This window comes from Palaemon carinicauda, chromosome 16, assembly GCF_036898095.1.
Source record: "Palaemon carinicauda isolate YSFRI2023 chromosome 16, ASM3689809v2, whole genome shotgun sequence".
NCBI lineage: Eukaryota > Metazoa > Arthropoda > Malacostraca > Decapoda > Palaemonidae > Palaemon > Palaemon carinicauda.
The window spans coordinates 40,056,074-40,072,179 of NC_090740.1; the positions used below are offsets into that span (position 1 = coordinate 40,056,074).

The 16,106-nt window shown below is 33.2% G+C and overlaps 1 protein-coding gene across 1 annotated transcript in view; it reads left to right on the forward strand.

The window, feature by feature from the left end:
- LOC137655724 (uncharacterized transmembrane protein DDB_G0289901-like) overlaps window positions 1-15,405 on the forward strand; it is a 78,231-nt gene extending 62,826 nt beyond the window's left edge. The window contains exons 2-4 of the mRNA XM_068389743.1: window positions 9,381-10,063; window positions 10,184-10,352; window positions 11,090-15,405. Of these exons, the coding sequence (XP_068245844.1) occupies window positions 9,531-10,063; window positions 10,184-10,352; window positions 11,090-14,788 (4,401 nt within the window). The 5' untranslated portion in view covers window positions 9,381-9,530 and the 3' untranslated portion in view covers window positions 14,789-15,405. The remainder of the gene's footprint in view (window positions 1-9,380; window positions 10,064-10,183; window positions 10,353-11,089) is intronic.
- The last annotated feature ends 701 nt before the right edge of the window (window positions 15,406-16,106 follow it).

Consider the following 16,106-nt stretch of genomic DNA (forward strand, 5'->3'; position numbering starts at 1 on the left):
GATGAACACAAGCAAGTAAGGAGAGAGAGAGAGAGAGAGAGAGAGAGAGAGAGAGAGAGAGAGAGAGAGAGAGAGAGAGAGAGAGAGAGAGAGAGAGAGAGAGCTTACACCAGAGAAATACGGAATCCCAAGCTATGCGTTTTTAGATCAGCGGAATGATTTCCCTAATATGGATTCCAGAGGTCAATGGCCCAACGTCATTTCCGATTGGCCAGCTTGGAACTTTGCATCTTGCCGATTGTAAAAGACTGAAAATTAATATAGATTTTTTTCGGCCATTTCAAAATTAGAAACAGGATTTCAAGAATGTATTATCATTGTAAAAGAGAAAGAATGGTGGACTGTAGGCATTGAGAAAAATTAACCCGTTCTGTAATAAAACACATCCTGAGTCACCAGTCACTCCAGCGTCCGAGAGAAAGTAACTATCACATCAAGGCAGGATTTTTTTATGCTTTTATTAACGCTCTAAGAACCTTTGCTTTTTTTTTTTTTTTTACCTGACACAGGAAAGAGATGCTTGTTAAAATCATCTAAGAGTAAAAGGTTGTTCCTCGCCAACTAATTGCGAGTAATCTAACGAGCAATGAAACGAGGAAACGGACTTATATATAGATTTCAGGAATTTTTATTATAACGATAAGTATACAGTATCTACATGACATTCTATCCAACATGTATCTTGAACACACTTCAAAGTTCAGGAAGAACTTGATGAACACAAGAGCGTTTGCATAATATTATGCTAGTTATAATAAAATATTAATGAGGGTTCATAAATCTTAATAAAAAGCGCATACACAATATAAGTATTATAAAGAACATAATAACATCTACATGCGACATTCAGCATGCCTCTTCAAGCGCACGCGCACACACACACACACACACACACACACACACATATATATATATATATATATATATATATATATATATGTGTGTGTGTGTGTGTGTGTGTGTATGCAAACATTCATATGCTATATATATACATGTTCCCACAAACACACTCATAAATACATACTGTATATTCATGTGATGAATAATTAAGCAAAATCTTAAAAAAATAAGCTATTTCTTCAACCAATATTTGAGTTTTAATGAAATCGACTCCATCAAGATACCCTTTATTTATATATTTTTTGTGAACAAAGAAACCATGATAAAAAATGTACTTATAAAGCAAAGAAAATAAGAATGATTATAAGTCTTGAATTAACTTCAAGTTTATAAATATGAATGAATGTTAACGATGTAATATAAAGAATTATTATTGTCATTGTTACTACTAGCAGTAATTGTCGTATTGGTGGTAGTATTAGTAACAGTGGAAACAGCAGTAGTAATAAAATTGTGAAAATAGTTACATAAGCGTCCATAAATTGTATGTAATGATGAAATAGATTTGAAAGGACAGACAAGGAGAGTCATTTTTAAACAGAAAGAAAATAAGCAATGATTTTTCTTTTTCAGTTTTGAGATGGAACGATGCAATGAATTGTGTACGTCCCGGGATCTTTTCTCGTGTGGTTATCTGTGATAAGTTACTTTCTTTACCTATTATTGTAACTTGATTGGTATTTGTAACTCTATGAAATCATAATAATTCAAAGTTTCCTCTATATAATGAACTGCATAAGAGCTGCAACCGTTATGGTAAAAACATATTTTCAGAATACATCGAAGTATTAAATGGTATTAGTTGGTAAACAAAAGAAAATGTTGAATCATTCACAAATTCAGCAGTGTATATATAAATCACCCTATACTAGACTCATATTATGGTATCTGATTGAAAGCTCCGATATAATTCCCGAATAAGAAGTTTGTAGAAATTAAAATTATCGATTTCTACATGAACTTTAATCTGACAAAGAGTTGCCTGCTGTGAAAAGCAACACGATTACTCGGTATTTCTGTAGCCATTAAACAATGGATCCAATCAAATTCCACATCGTCCAGGAATTGGGTCATTGGTTAATCTGATCTCTGAATCTGGTATCAGGCGTGGCTAAGTATCTTTGTCTAATTGCCTTCCAAAAAACATACAATTTACATTTACATTTAATCGGTCGTAGAGTGAAAGTGCTTTGTACTTCTATTAATTTTTTTTAGGTCAAGCTGAAATAAATTTCTTTTAACTACTGAGTTAAAGGATTTTTTGTGTCATTCAAAGCTTATTGTTGAATATTTTCCATTTGCAGATGAAAGATATCAGAAGAGTATAAACTATCTTTCAAATTTTCATTTATACACTACTATACACTCATCTGATCATTTCTTAGCAAGACGTACTTATAATACTATCAGGAGGGATAAGGTTTGTTTTTATTCAATCAGCATTGCATAGTTGATTAATGATTAAATCAAATGTTAAATAAATCAAAAGTTCCCAGTAGGAAACGAAGGTAATTAGGCAATAAAAAAGTAAGTTGTCTGTTTCCGGAAGGAGAAATATGCTTCATCAATATGCAGAGATCCATTTGAAATGCCTTTATAGTTCAGTGACAACTGTAATGTCTTGTCTGAGTAACTATTACTTCAGGGTAACAGTTATATTCAACGGAACGTCTAAAAAATATGATAATTTGTATCACCTCGTCGAATTCAACATCCAGTATATCGAAATTCACATTTCCAGCAGGAATTATTTTATTTCATTTTAGTGATGAAACTCAGAAAAAACAACAGAAATTAGTTTGAAAAGATACTTTAAAAGCCTTCGGGCCAATTGCAATATGTTGCTCACGACGAAACGAAGACACTGGAAATATAAGTGAGGAAACGCATTAGAGAAGTTCACTTTCACCCAAATGCGGGCAAAGGCAGCACAGAAACCTCATTCCTAGAATCTGTGAAGCAGATAATTGTGGGTATTTCCCCCTGAAAATAATTCTTCCAGCTAGCTATGAACCGTAGAGTGAAGGCGAGTCACGTCTGATATATGTAACACCAACAGGGAAATAACGTTTTGATATGTAACCATTTGAGGCGTTTCTCTACAAATAAATGGGTGAGTCTTATTGTGATTCACAAGGTAGGCTAACTATTAAAGGAGGTCCCTTTGAATTCAGTCATGAATTCAGTGCTGTATAGTTCGAACTGATATTGATATGGGTTCACAAGCAGCATAACCAAACAGTTACTGATGAAATCCGGAAGTCTAGCGCGTACTGATAAGCCTCCAAAGGAAAAGTCACACTCACACACACACACACACGCACACACACCCATATATATATATATATATATATATATATATATATATATATACATATATATACATATATATACATATATATATATATATATATGTGCATGTATATATATGTGTATATATATATATATCAACAAACACTCACTTATATATATGTATGTATACGTATATACACACATATATATATGTATATATATAAATAAATAAATATATATATATATATATATATATATATATATATATATATATATAGTTATATATACATATATATGTACATATATATTTATATATATATATATATATATATATATATATATATATATATATATATATATACCATCACGCTTATATATGTATGTACAGTATATGCATTCACATATGTACTATACACACACACATATATATATGTATAAATATATATATATATATATATATATATATATATATATATATATATATATATATATATGTATATATATATATATGTGTGTGTGTGTGTGTATGTGTGTGTTTGTGTGTATGTGTGTATGTGTGTGTGTGGGTTTGTATATTCAAACTTATATATAAATCATATATATATATATATATATATATATATATATATATATATATATATATATATATATATATATATATATATATATACATATGGGGGGGGGTTTCGATGCGTGTGTACAGTATATTTAAAGATACACACACACACACACATATATATATATGTATATATATATATATATATATATATATATATATATATATATATATATATATATATATATATATGCGGGGGTTTTCGATGCATGTGTACAGTATATTTAAAGATACACACACACACACACACACATATATATATATATATATATATATATATATGCAGGGGTTTTCGATGCGTGTGTACAGTATATTTAAAGATACACACACACACACACACACACACATATATATATATATATATATATATATATATACAGATACTGTACATATGTATGTCTGCATACACACATATATACATTTATATGTGTATATACACATGACCATGTGTTCGGTGTGCTCGAATGCATTTTCTTGTGAAGTGATGGTCCAGTTTCTGGGAAATTTGCATCACTATCAAACGGTCGTGTCTTGTTTACTTAATATTCAGAAGGGTGAGGTGTGACACAACCAGGGTTCAGAGAGGTAAATGCCTTGCAACTTTGTGTGCATATGTTTATGTGCTTCAAAGGTTTTATCTAATTAAACATAATTCATTGTAGAAAAGTTTGGCAAATTTTCTATTTTATGGATTTTTCTAGGTGTGATATGAATTCGTTACAATGCAGGTTTTAAAATTTGATGGATTGAAAGCAATTTAAAGTACAAAAGCCTTCTTATGAAACATGCCTAGTTTTATGGCAGAACCAGTCCCTATCATGCATCCACTTACCGGTTTCACAAAGGCAAAACAGCTGTTAGGTAAACCTGTAAGACAAACTTCATACACACACTATCAGAATTACCTGTGCAAAGTCCTAATAAAAGGGCTCCTAAATAATAAAAATGATTGACTGGATAGAAACCAGTGATTAAGTTATTGGTGATGTCATTAAACTTTCCTTTTATGTTGAAGCTAAAATTTAGGTGATGAAAAATATTTTCATAGACCTTGATTAATCAAAAAGAACAAACCAGGACACCAAATTTTTTCTTTTATTCATAATGTATTTGGATTTTATTATATTATCTTCAATGATTGATAGGTTTATGTATATTAGACTCTCTATTGACATCATTATGTTCCATGTAAATAAAGCAAAATATAAATGTGGTCACGTATGAAGAAGCATATATTAAAAAGGACTGTAAAATTCAACCAGAAGGAAAACTTCCCCAAACAGTTTGTTTATCACAAAATACCAATATAGCATATTAGATTAGGCTTTTCACTTGCTTCCTTTTCCGATAGACCATAGCAGAATGTCATTCCCTGGTGGTTTGACCTTTAAAACAGAGGCAAGAAGTTCACTGTGCAAGAACCGGAATAGCAGCTGCAAACTTCTAACAGCATAATACTTACAAAGAGCCTCCTGAAAGCAATGCTTCAAGTTATAAAAAGTAACAAGGCATGCGTTTCCACCACGAAGCAAAATGCAGCGTGGGTGTGGTCTCTTCTGTTCGTGGAATCGACTGTAAGTTATCTTAATCATTCTAAAAGTAAAAGCCGTTTTTAATGAAGATATTAAAGGAAATATAACTAACAGTTATCAAACTTCATAAATCAAATCAAACTGAGTTTAAATTGGCTATCAACCTCGCCGGTGTTCAAAGAGTGGGATGTACTTTTGGAAAAACAGAGAAGTGAAAAAAATAGACATGTAATAGAATTTAGACGAAAATTAAAAGTAATGGAGTAAGAGATATGCAGGTTTCATTCATACTTGCATGCATACATACATACATATATATATATATATATATATATATATATATATATATATATATATATATATATACATATAAACATACATACGTACAATGTTTGTGGTGGGAGCCAATCCAGTTGTTGGAATATGCTAGGTTGTCAAAATTAAAACCTGTCCAAAGGACTTCATCCATTAATTTTCTGAATGAGTAAACAGTGTCTTACTTTGATTTTAGGTTTATTAAGATAAAGAATACTATCTTCTAAGACACAGCTATCTCTTCTAACGATATCTTTAAGCTTTTGAAAACTAGATAAGGAATATGAATGTGGGTAAGGACGAGATAATTCCACATAAGAATTTCATTCTCAACATGAGGATCATTTGATTCATTTGGAAATTGCCAAGGATACCAACTAAATTAACTTGATGCAAAATTGTGCTTATAACAATATATGATAAAGGAAAGAAATTGTAATCTAAGTATTGTTTCATATTATGATTTTTTTTACACTAGTTCGGTTGAAACCCCTTCTAAATTATTATAATCAATGATTTGTTTTTATCTTAAGCTAAACATCAAATCATCCGTTTTTAAGAATAATTCGCGTGTTATCTTCTAGGCTTCTGTAGATCTTCTCTTAGCGTGCTCCCTTCCCATTCGTATGGGGTAACACGGTTGCCTTCTTTGAAGGACTTTGCTTTGGCTTTTGGGGCAGACCGCAGTCCCGACCGGCTGCCCAGCCTGACATCGCTTGGACCCCGGTAGCGTATGTTTGTGTGTTGTACCAGCCACCATCGCCCTTCCTCCCGTTAAAACAAAATACCTCAATAATAATTACTGGTATGGCCATTGCTATATTGGAAATCCTTCCTTTCGCCCAGCCTTGTTCAGCAGTCCTCCTATTTGTAACGAGTCATTGTTCGATTTCTCTTCAACCGAAAGTCTAAACCGAGAAATACAAAACATTCGCGAAATCCCATATAAATATGATTCACCACAGTAAGAAAACACGTAATTGTGAATATTGCACTTCTATTACTCTCATAAAATATACTGGAGAACTTCCAGTCTCTGAGTTTCCGAATGTGTTAAATTCGAAAGATAACGCTACCCTTTTCACGCAACAAGTTTTATTACACTTTGAAGGAAAGGTTCCTTGCCTCTCTTGAAGTTTTTATTTTCACTTAATGGGCAAGTTTTTGCCAAATAGTTCATTGTATAATTTCAGAAATGCAAAATGTTTTGCAAATTTAGAAAATCGAATAAATAGTTTATTCCATTCTCTTACTTCTATGTCCAGCATTTAATAAGCCCACGAAGCTATGAGCTAGGTATTTTAGGCACGATTCCAAACTATTTGCATGTGCGTGTAAGTGTGAGAGAGAGAGAGAGAGAGAGAGAGAGAGAGAGAGAGAGAGAGAGAGAGAGAGAGAGAGAGAGAGAGAGAGAGAGAGAGAGAGAGAAAAGAATTTTCTCCTTTATAGAAACGCAGGATACCGTTAGATATATCAAAGAATTGATTTGAATAAGATCCAGAAATCGAACCGAGAAATAACCTAGTATATTCGAAATAACCTAACGTTCATAAAACAATTTATGAATAGTATAAGACCGGACACGGTTCTGTAATCTTCCATTAAATGAAAGTAAACAAGCATTGCATAATGCAAGCGGTTTAAATTATGGCAAGATTCAAAACCTTTCTCAGTGAAATTCTTTGCACAAGCAGCATTCCTAGTCTTCTTCATTTGCCCTGAACACAATCATAATGGAAACATTGAATCCTGGATGAGCAGATATAGGTAATGTTTCATAAACTATTCATTGCTATTGATAAAACAGCCATGGCTAGGCTTTTTCTTCGTCAAAGTGTTTAGGGTTATTTCAGTACTAGTGTACGCTACCCGTCAAAAATGATGGCTAAATATTTAGATAGATATGCACACACGCAAATGCACACACATAGATACAACTCCTTCCATCCCCTGTCAATGGGATTGTGTGGAACCGTATATATATGTATATATATATATATATATATATATATATATATATATATATATATATTATATATATATATATATATATATATATATTATATATATATATATATATATATATATATATTTATATATATATGTATATATATATTCATATATATATGTATATATATATATGTATATATATATATATATATGTGTGTGTATATATATATATATATATATATATATATATATATATATATATATATATATATATATATATATATATATTTATAGCGGGACACTTGCTCTTAAATATATTGGGGAGATAAAACATATTCTCTATTGGCATTTCTTGACGAAGCAATTGGCAGATCTTAATTTATGTTTTTAATAGAGTGGTCATAGACATTTCTTTTATAACTCTTGCAATAGAAATTATTAAAAGAGCAAGTGGAATATGGATAAAATACCACAACGCAATTGAAACAATATCGTCGACTTTTGTTTGGTTTTACGGAACTTTGAAATCTTACCCACTTTAAAATGCCCCAATACTGGAAATGATACAAGGAAGTCCATTTTAGGAATTCAAAACATTACTTTTATGAAGTACATTTCGAAAAATGAATTGGCAATTGAAATATTAACCCGAACATTTGATTGGGCATTAGATAAAATAGATAAATACTGATCAATTTATCCGATAGTTAAATCAATTATGCAAGACACGTCTATTTTGAGTAAAAATTTGTCTATTTTCAATAAGCATTTGTATAATCAGACAATTCACTACCTATGAAATTTCAGGTTGGATGCATTTTGCCTTGTTTTTTTAGGCTTACACGATCAATGGAAATCAACTAACTACCATTCTTCTTCTTCTTCTTCTTCTTCTTCTTCTTCTTCTTCTTCTTCTTCTTCTTCTTCTTCTTCTTCTTCTTCTTCTTCTTCTTCTTCTTCTTATTATTATTATTATTAATATTATTACTATCATTATTATTATTATTATTATAATTCCAGCAGGATCTCCATCTCGTAAATAAGAATTCTACAAGCGTAAAAGTCCCAATAGGGAAAGCTATGAAGTAAAGAAAAAGACATATATCAGTAAATGACGAAATAATTGCGAAAATTAATAAAGAAAGAAATAAGATGAAATAATCAACTAATAAAATATTTCATTACCAATGAAATTGCGTGCATGGGCTAAAACAATAAGAACTACTTTTAATACTATAATAGCAAGCTTAATAGCACACTAAAACAATGCCGTTATATCTCTCATTTGAATGAGTAATCAAAATAGATTAGATTTTATTGACAAAATAACATACAAATCATACATTGGTACATAGGAATAATATACAAACATTTTGTCCAACATACAGATGATATTCAAACGCTAACCATTATATAATACAATATTTATTTTATGACATAGAAATTCATTAGAAAATAAGAACAAATCTATAACTTTCAACTTCTTACAAATTTATCGAAAACAGATGGCAAAAGAAGCTAGCTGATAGATGATTTCGGTTTTATTTTGTTTAACCCTCTAAGAAAGAACAAGCTAACACATTACACCAATTATTATTCACCAAAATTATTTCCATTAGTAATAGTGTAGCTAAAGAATCTGAAATATTGAAAAGAAATTCTTATAGTGAAAATATAAAATCTAAACAACTGATATATAGAAGTATTTTTTATCAAATTACCCAAATGTACCTTAAACTTACTTACGAAATTTCTTTTATTTTTCTCTATTCCAGTTACAGTATCTGCAATATAAGGCTCACCTGTCTTCTTCTTTTAAATGAAGCCAGTCGTAGCGCTCACTAGAGAGCAGTAGAAGTCGTGGCTGCAAGGCTTGAAACTTACGATGTCTTAAAAACTAAGTATATTAAGGGGAGTGTCGCACCATGCCTGAAGGAGTAGGCAGTAACGACTGCCATCTTTGTCACATACATGATCACGCTCCAGCTTCCACGCTCCTGAGGACTCATCCACTGAGAGCATCCCAGTCTAGATCGAGAAACCCAAGTAAATCCTCCACTACTACGTTAAATCGGAATCTACACAATCATCACCACCATCACCATGATGGCGGTCATCACTCGAGAGAAAATGGTACCATAAGAGAGGCGGATGCAAAGTCATTAAGAGTAGCCAGTGCTCTAGCCAAGCTTAGTGAAAGATCACATTCACTGCCTGGGAGCCGTGGTAGTAGCATATCTAGGCCGAATGAAGTATCAATTCTACCAAATGGCTCACCGCCTGAACACAGTCACAGGGGAAACGAGATACCCAGTATTTCCCGCTCACAACGGGAATACAACAATGTACTTGCAGCATTACTTGAAACCCGTGCCGGTAGTCTACCTAGCTCACACAGCGCAAGCCATAGAGAACCCGATCTCTTGAATGCTCTTCCAAGGACCCACAACACTAGCAGGTTTGTATACATTATAAAAAGAATCTTAAGTGAAATTATATCTATATAAATGGTAATAGATAAATATATTGACAGTAAATGATGGTAATTCTCATTTTTTTTTTTTTTAAATGAACTCAGAGCAAGCACCATATCACGAGGACAACTGCATCACAGCAATCTGACTCTGGCTCAAGATACTGAACAAGATTATTACACTCACATCAACAGATCAAGATTTAAAGATGAAGCAAGAAAGCAGAGGTTTAATCTTCAAACAGTTATGCTCATTGGCTGCTACACTATGCTGGTAAGTATGGATATAGGATTTTTTAATAAATCCTAATGAGATACCTACTGAGATTATGATGTCTGATACTTCATATTTATTTATTTTTTATTTTTTTTTTTTGTAAAGCTAGAGTGGCAACTTCTTTTTTTTCAAATATGTCCTCAAATTTTGTTTGTTCTGCTAATCTTTAATCCCTTTAAGACTATATACATTATCCTACAGTCATTCTGTCATTATTCTTTTTATTACTATGATCCATGAAAGAAGATGTTTCTTATTTTTCTACGCCCTGCTTTATTAAGTAATGGAAAAGATTCCTTAGTAAAAGGTTCAAAGCGTAATTATGAATTACTAAGTATATAAGTATATGGGTGAGGTTCATATTCAGAAAAAATACACTTAGGTTTGATTCTAGGAATACTAACTGAAATAAGTTGCTTCTAATTCATAAAATGATTTCATAACCTAGATAAACCTAAAGGCATAACCTTCATAAAATTCAAGACAGACCTGTTATTCATAAAGATAAGGTGAAAGATACTTTGTTTATATCTTTCTTTCTTAATTTGCAAAAATGAAATATATTTACCCTTCCCACAAAACAAATCTTTTTTTCTATATGTATAAATAAGTAATTTTTCTTATATTAACTTACATCTAAATAGTGACACAAGTTTCCTAAAAAAGAATTCTAATATGAAATAGGTTTTTTTGAACATAATGGACTAATCGTATTGTTTGTTCTTCTTTTTCAGTTTGTAGTAGCTATTATCGTAGGTGTGGTACTATGTCAGCAAAATGGATGGTTAGGTTTTGGACATGGATCATCTGATGAAGTCTCAGGGAATATAAGTAATGATCCCAATGACCTAAATGGCGGGACTTCCTCAATGCGAGACTTAGACCGGTCAACCCGAGGTAGGGGAAATCGTGGTAACTGGCCTGGTCCAACCATAGATTATGATTATCCGTCAGATGGTCAACCTCCACGTATCAATTCAGCTGGAATTTTTCCTGGGGGCCCAGGTAGGGGCACGAATATTCAAAATACACCAAGCTCAAAGGATGATCCCTTAAGAACCGTCAATTTTCAACCTACAGGCTCTTTTGATGGGTCGAATGGCAATCGCAGAAGGCCTGTCCAAAGAGTACCTAGTCCAGTTGGAGGAGGAGATACAAGAACTCGGTTTGATCAAGATGATAGTCTTGGAGTAGGGAATGGTGGAAACCAACAATTAAATACAGGTAATTCACTAGGAAGTGGAAAAAGTATCTTAGATTCACTTGATGAATCAGCAAGCAATGGTTTTGGCGGCAATGAGCAAAATAATAGGAACCAAAATACACCCCGAGGACAGTCGAGAAATAACAATCCTTTCACTAATTTTGCATCTCCTGGAAGGGCAGGGATAGTCAATCCAGATGCACCAGGAAGACCTGTATTACAAAATTTTCCCAGTAACCCCCAGAGAGAGTCAAATCAGAACAGAGCAGGAATCAATAATAATGGGGCTAGCAATCCAAATATTAATCGGAACAGAGGATCAAATCTGAATTCTAATGGAGTAAATAATAGAAATGTCAATGGTGGTAGGGGAAATGGAGGTGGCTCTATTCAAGGAGAAAATCTTGGCAACAATGAAGGATTCTTAGATAGACCAGGGGGAAATTTTGCATCCTCAAATGGAAACCAGAGAAACCAACCAAACAGGGATACTGACAATAGAGCGGGCAGTTCAAGAAACAGTCAAAATAGTAACTTCAACACAGGATCAGATTTTGGAGAAACTAATAACCCAAATATAAATTTTTCCCCCAGTGGCCAAGATTCAGCAATAAATGATGGGTCAAATTTCAATGGAAATTCAAATAACCAGGGAGGGGGAAATTTTGATGATTCTCTTGGTTCTAATGGAAGGGGAACTTTTGATGATGGTGCAGATTCTAACGGAAGAGGAACTTTCAATGATGGTACAAATTCCAATGGAAGAGGAACTTTCAATGATGGTACAAGTTCTAATGGAAGAGGAACTTTTAATGGTGATACAAGTTCCAATGGAAGAGGATCCTTCAATGACGGCTCTAATTCTAATGGAAGAAGAACTTTTAATGGTGATACAAGTTCCAATGGAAGAGGATCCTTCAATGATGGTTCAAATTCTAATGGAAGAGGAACTTTCAATGACGGTACAAGTTCTAATGGCAGAGGAACTTTCAATGACGGTATGAGCTCTATTGGAAGAGGGTCTTTCGAGGATGGAACAAGTTCTAATGGAGGGGATAATATTAATGATTCATTTAACTCTAATGGTAGAAGAAATTTTAATAGTGGACCCAGTACTGTTGGAAGAGGAAATTTTGATGTCGCAACAGGGACTGGAGGAAGCAATTTTGATACAGGTCCAAGAGGGGGTGGTGGAAATTTTGACAGTGGTGCTAACTCTGGTGGGATAGGAAATTTTGATGGAAGCTTAGGAGGGACAAGTAATTTTGGTATAAATGGAGGTTCCTTAGAGGCAAATACTAATACTGGTACTGGCACCAGCGGGGCAGGAGATTTTCAAATTGGTTCTGGTACACGAGGGACAAAAAATACCAACGGCGGTGGTTCTTCGGGTTTAGGAAATTTAAATAGTGGCTCTGGAATTAGAGGAGCTAATTTTGATAATGCTGGTGGTTTTGAAGGATCTGGAAATATGGGACCAACTGGAAATGGCCCAGTGAGAGCATTTGACAATTTTCAGCCTGGTGGTATGGGAGATGTCAGTTCTGGCTTAAATAGTAGAGGATCAAATGGCTTTAACAATGCAGGCACTTCTGATGTAATGGGAAATTTAAATTCTGGCTCTGGTTCACAAGTAAATAACTTTAACAACGGAGGTGGATCAAGTAATTTTGGGAATTTTAATTCTGGAAATGGCATGGTGGGAGTCTCAAACAAGAACAGTCCAACAGATTCAAGAGGAATGCCAGAACTTACAAATGGTGATAGCTCTGGTGGAAGAGGATCTTCCAGCAACTTTGCTGTAAATGGTGCATCTGGTGGTAGAGACAATTTCAGTGCTGGCTCTGGCATAGAAGGATCAAGAGGTGGAAATACTGGAACTTCTGGAAACTTTAACTTGGGTTTTGGGGGTTCAGGCCCTAGCAATATCAATAGTAATTTAGGTACCAATATGGAAAGTGGTTCAACTTCTGGAGGAAGGAATAACTTCAACTTGAATGAAGCTACAATGAACCAAGGAAGTTCAAATATGAAAAATGGGGCTAATATGAATCAGGAGCCATTTGGAATCAGTTCTGGCAATTTTAATGGTGGCTCTTCTGGATCTGGAAATCGTGGCAGTGGCCTAGGAACTATTGGAAGTCAGTCAACTAGTAATGGAGATTTTAGTTTAGGAACCGTTGGAAATGCAAATATGGGTTTTGGCATAGGTTTGAATAACAATGGTCAGAGCTTGGGTGGTAGCCCATCGGGATCTAACAATAATTTTGATATAGCTTCTAGTATAATTAGTGATGGTAGACTACCCACACCAATTCCAGGCATGTTCCCTCAGCAAATGAGAGATCTTGGAAATGGAGACAGAAGGCGGATGCCAAGTGGTCGCAATTTGAATTTGCAAAATCATCCTGACAATGATAAATCTGATAGCATACTTAATAGCCAACGTGGAGAAACAAACAGCAGCCCAGTTACGCAAGGAGTAGAACACAGACAGAATGGAGCACAAACAAAATCTTCACAGCTCCCAAATACTGGAAATATTGATCCTCTGAAAAATATGGGAGAAACTGCAATGCCTACATCACCTCATTTAAATGCAAAGCCAGTAGGTCATAATTGGGAAGGGCAAAAGGGTAAAACTAATCAAAACGCAAATAGAAATTCTGGATCTCATGTCATGGGTGGAGTAAGCCTCCCTTCAAGTGGTACTATGTCATCAGGATCTCAACAGCCAACAAATACTTTTGGAAGTGGAGATGGAAACAGTGGTCAACCTACTCCTGAAATACCAGTAACAACACACCAAGGAATTATCACCATCCCACCATCAAGTGGCAGCTCAACACCTTTGAAAGTGCTGAAAGGGTTCACTGTCCAACGCGGAGAAGTTGTAGCAATTAGCACCATAAAATCTTCGGACAAAGATATATCGATACTGCAACCAGATCATGATGTTGTCTTCCACATCACTCCTAACGCTCCAGATGCTGGCATATCTCTTATTAGGCATCCACACCAAGATCCAAATATGATGAGTGATCTGGCAGCAACGAGCACTACAGCACCGCCAAGAGGTGGGGCATCGGCAGTGTTGCGCAGGTGGGAGCATACGGACAACGAAGGAACATTATCAAGAGGTCTTGTAAGAAAAGACGGTTCTTTCGCTTTCACTAATTGCCGTCCTTCCGAAGTCTGTGATAAAAATTTAGGTTCTTCGGGGAGCTGAAAAATAGTAATTCAGTGTAAATCTAATTCAGTCAATCACACACAGATGTCACTCCATAGTTTACTATGAAATATCCATTAAAAAAGATATCAGTTGAATAAATTTGAATGATAGAAAATCAATAATGTCTAAAACTAAGGGAAATGTTTGTAAATAGTTGAAAATGCTCATAAACTACTAGAAGTAAATCTTACTGTAAAAATCCTTAATGAATTATATTTCTGTGAAGATTATCAAGAGAGATTAATACTGTGACTAAAAGAAATAAAAACTGAGGCATTCAAACATGAGCAAGGGAATCATAATTTATTCCGTTAACGCTAATCACCACCCGAGGGTGAAAAAGCGAAGCTATGAAAAGAGAATATTATGTTCCAATATTCTTATTTCCAGAAACGAAAGTGCCATCAGGACTTCTGGGAAAGTTCAAGGTTGAAAACCTCAACTTTTTCTGTTCGAAGTATTATTAGTATGTAAGAATTAGTCATCATGTTCAATACTCCCTCCCGTTAATATTTATTCAAAAGTGAGTGCTACAATGGCTTAGCTCTGGGATGTTTCTTCTAATGACAAGTGTGATAGATCTGTAATTCTAGAGCACAAAGATATAACTATATATATACTGTATATATATATATATATATATATATATATATATATATATATATATATATATATATATATATATATACATATATATATATATATATATATATATATATATATATATATATATTTATATGCATATACTGTATATATATATATAAATATATATTTATATATATATATACATATATATATATATATATATATATATATATATATATATATATATGTGTGTGTGTGTGTGTGTGTGTGTATAACATAAATATGTTCACTTATATATTACAATTATCATGTATTTTTTTATTTGATAACTTATGTGTTTATGCTGGCATGTGTTGCATTAGTCTGCCAATGATCGATCAAGATAGACCAATGATGTCAAAGACTTATTCCACATTCTTTTTATTATAAAAGTTTTGAATTATGTGAATAATGTGTGTATGTAAATATAGTATGTAAATAAATAAACACACGTATAGGTCGATTGAAAATGAATAGATATAAGATATGTGTGTACATTTAAATATATACGAACCTCCTTAACAGTGCCTAATTGTAAATGGTGTAAATGTTTGTTATAATATTGTCCATCTGTTCTGTAATATAATTAAATTAGTTTTATGTAAACTAGTCCAACTTTAGTCAAGTTTCTTTAACCTTTGGTGTATCCTTTCTCGTGAGATATAAAGAATCAAGACATTCATGAAGGAAA